The sequence below is a fragment of the Volvox carteri genome (genome assembly GCF_000143455.1).
Source record: "Volvox carteri f. nagariensis unplaced genomic scaffold VOLCAscaffold_43, whole genome shotgun sequence".
Taxonomy (NCBI): Eukaryota; Viridiplantae; Chlorophyta; class Chlorophyceae; order Chlamydomonadales; family Volvocaceae; genus Volvox; species Volvox carteri.
In genome coordinates this window covers 2300-5574 of record NW_003307586.1, presented here as the reverse complement: position 1 = coordinate 5574, position 3275 = coordinate 2300, and the positions used below count along the sequence as shown (strand labels likewise).

The window sequence follows — 3275 nt, the reverse complement described above, 5'->3', positions numbered from 1 at the left end:
GTCCACATCCTTTTCAGGCATGGCTAGAGCTTCCCGCGTATCCGTACGTCAGGTTGCTTACGAATTGAATGCTTAAGCTACTGCGACGTCACCTGATCATGGCTTACAATTCTTCAAGCTTTATGTAGATTAGAGGGTATGTATTGCAATACCACCTGTATTTCCAACACATCACAATCACATTGCATCCATTAATTTCATTGAAGGATACTGATCTTGCTCCAGATAGCAGGCTTTTGTTCTCTTGCCAAGTGTGACCATGGTTGTAATCCGCCGATCGCCCCGTGCCAAAAGGTTCACGAAGAGAATTCAGGTCATTTTCCCTCTTTAGAGAGTGAACAATCCAACGCTTGACAAATGCTGCAACACAATAATAGGAAGAGTCGACACCGAAGGATCAAAAAGCACCGTCGCAATGAAGGCTTGGGTGCCACTATTTTTCCTTGCGGTAACCTTTCTGATACCACTGACATATTTCAATATTGACAATGCTTTAACAGTTTATATTTGTACAGGAATTAAAATAGGAGCTTTTACCCTTTACAGGTTTGCTTTCATGCCCATAGCAGTTTTCAGAAGTCGTTACATGATAGGGGGACTTGAAAAGAGGTCCCTACTATAATCACCGGTGAATTTGGCTCAATTCTCGTGGCGTTCAGTGACCGTCTTCACACCTGCACCATGAATAAATCGCGCTGTCCTGGCGGTGTACACTTCAGTTTCCTGGGCGAGTGCAATCCGAACAATCTTGTTGAGCTGACGAAGTCCTGTAAACGTTGCCCCATCTAAGAAGCTAAGCGGTAGACAGGCAATACGACTCTCAACCTGTGAGTCAAAGACCTCGATACCAAGTGGTACCTACTAGGCGCACAAAACATTGCAACAGAAAAGGCGTACTGCTCAGCACTTCTTGTGAAGAAAAGAGAACAGCGCCAAGGCGAGAATATGCTAATCTTCCCTGAGCTTAATGATCCGCAAATGAATGCCCACTTCGTAATATCTCTTTGCCCAAATGCATGCTATGTATCTAACTGCAGCAAGCCTACCTGTTCCGGGTCCGTGAATGCCATGTTGAAGCCCCAAGCGTCGCAGAAAGATGGTATGTGTTGGGTATACGGTATTACCGTAGGAAACACTGCGCGTAGAGTCGCATGGATGGTAGAAAACACTTCGCGACACGACAAAAAACCGGCTGGTCCACTCTGCGCGATGAAGACGCCACCAGGAGCCAGCTTACGCAGCACCACTGTGCTGTAAAACTCCTGATGAGATTATGTTTGCATATTAAACTTTCCATATCATCGTCATGACTGCGCAAGGCAACAGCCCACCTGTGTGTACAACTGAAAGCAAGGGCCTCCTTCCAGTGGATCCGCCAAGTCGGAAATAATTACATCAAACGAGGCATCAGAAAATGCTTCCAGTTGCCGTCGTGCATCGTCATTGATAAGCCGAAGGCGAGGATCGCGAAAGGCCGCTGCGTTGCGCTCGAGATGCTCGGCGCAGAAATCGGTCACAACCTGAATACGAAATGCAACAGTCTTGCTTTTATACCATGTGAAACACTGACCCAGATGAACAGCGTACCTTGTCGATATCAACCATTACTACTTCTTCAACCGAACGGTGTCGGAGAACCTCACGCGCAGTCGCACCTTCACCACCTGCTCACATTATAGCCATGTAAGCCAAAGCTCAGAATAGCCACGCATAGGGTAGTGCTCCCGAACCTGCCATGCAAATTCCCATGGTGAGCGGCCAGTGGGGCATTATAGCCGCTGCTCAGACCACACCAATAATGCCCCAGGACAAGCTGGAGAATGCAAAGCATGCTGTGGGCATCATGACACATACCTCCCATGATAAAAATTCGTCTTGGGTTGGTATGGTGCAGAAGGGGCGGATGCACTAATAACTCGTGATACACCTGCAGCCACGACGCACTCATCACTTATAGTTCTTAACAATAATAATGATTACAATAAGATAACCACCAGGAAACAAAACCTTAGCCTGGAGAGGCCATGATGAAAGCCATACCTGTTCATCAGCTTCAGTGCTCTGCATTTTACCATCTAAAAGCAGTACCTGCAAGCCACAAAGGCAAATATAGGAAATGCAGGCAACAGCGCCGTCAGTCTTTCCAAGAACGAGAAAGCAAGATAGCAGTTCCACAAAAGCGAATTGAAATTTACACAACCTTGCCCCATGTAGGAGTCTCCACGAGGTCCACTTCCTGATATAAGCTCCTACCAGAGAAAAGGACAGCTGATACCCGGTAGGACCACCGATAGTCATCTCCTAAGTCTTCTTCGAGCTGCTCATTGGACAGCACGTGAGAAAACTTAGAGAACACATTGTGGCGGCTCTGATTGCCTGTGTAGTTGCTGTACTTACCCAGAGGCGCTTGGCATAGGAAGACATGATTCACAATGTCAATAAGAAGCAACAGAACTTGATAATTCCCCAGTACTCTTCTCCTTTAAAATTTGACCCCAACAGAATGCCACACAGCACTAGAGGTCCATTTAGGTTGTTAGGAGGGCCCTATGCTAGAACCCGAAGCAAGGCCGCGAGGCCAGCAAACAACAGTACTGTGCATAACTTGGTTTATCAAGTTCAAACAGTTTACGCCGTGCATTCCAAGCACAAGCACAAACATATGCCGTATTTAGCACACGTCCTTGCTCTCCTATTGAGCTTCTGGCATATTCATTTATTTAAATGTTCCACACCATCTCATTGAACCAGGGCTTATCACAGGGCAAAGTGTGTCGCGTTTAACATGCCGTCAAAGCATTTGGCGCGCAACCTCTAAATGAGAGCAAAAATATTACGGTACTCTTCGGCTTCCTGGGGGTGCCGCACTGAGACGGCGGCACCGCTTGACGCGTGTAGAACACCCAAACCAGGACCGCCCAGAACCGCCTAAACCAAGTCTACATGTCCGTCCGCGCAATGGGGGCTGAAGGAGACCCATGACCCATGCTTTCGTGTACGTCTCCTTTTCACCCAGCGTGTTCTACCCTTACCCTGTTAGCACACGGGGAAACGGGACTTGTTAATGTTGCGTGTGTAGAAGGGATGGCCCATGAGGGCTTGGGGCCCCCTACATGAGCCAAACCATTTGAACCCGTGAACCTGGAACCTCTTTAGGTACTGCAATGGAATCCAGTCGCAGTCTGGCTCGTGTGTGTGTTCTCCCGGAGTCCAGGGCCTGTGAGGTGTGGCACCTCCCAGCTGGCCAGGCTGTTGAACACCGCGTCCGTGTAGTT

General features: G+C 48.2%; 1 protein-coding gene across 1 annotated transcript; it reads right to left on the bottom strand.

The window, feature by feature from the left end:
• Window positions 1–525: 525 nt before the first annotated feature.
• Window positions 526–2507, bottom strand: VOLCADRAFT_76291 (uncharacterized protein). The gene is made up of 8 exons (XM_002954415.1): window positions 2398–2507; window positions 2201–2317; window positions 2041–2088; window positions 1855–1927; window positions 1588–1664; window positions 1332–1520; window positions 1047–1262; window positions 526–858 (listed from the first exon to the last, which is right to left on the bottom strand). The coding sequence occupies exons 1-8, from the start codon at window positions 2422–2424 to the stop codon at window positions 640–642; spliced, it is 966 nt and encodes a 321-aa protein (XP_002954461.1). The 5' UTR covers window positions 2425–2507; the 3' UTR covers window positions 526–639.
• Window positions 2508–3275: the final 768 nt, after the last annotated feature.

Bases quoted from the DNA above. Each gene is read 5' to 3' on its own strand.
- VOLCADRAFT_76291 (XM_002954415.1), bottom strand. From the start codon at position 2,424: ATGTCTTCCTATGCCAAGCGCCTCTGG. The intron at 1,928-2,040 runs GTATGGCTTTCA...TCGTGGCTGCAG, and splicing joins GCACTGAAGCTGATGAACAG to GTGTATCACGAGTTATTAGT. The intron at 1,263-1,331 runs GTGGGCTGTTGC...TAATCTCATCAG, and splicing joins GCTTTCAGTTGTACACACAG to GAGTTTTACAGCACAGTGGT.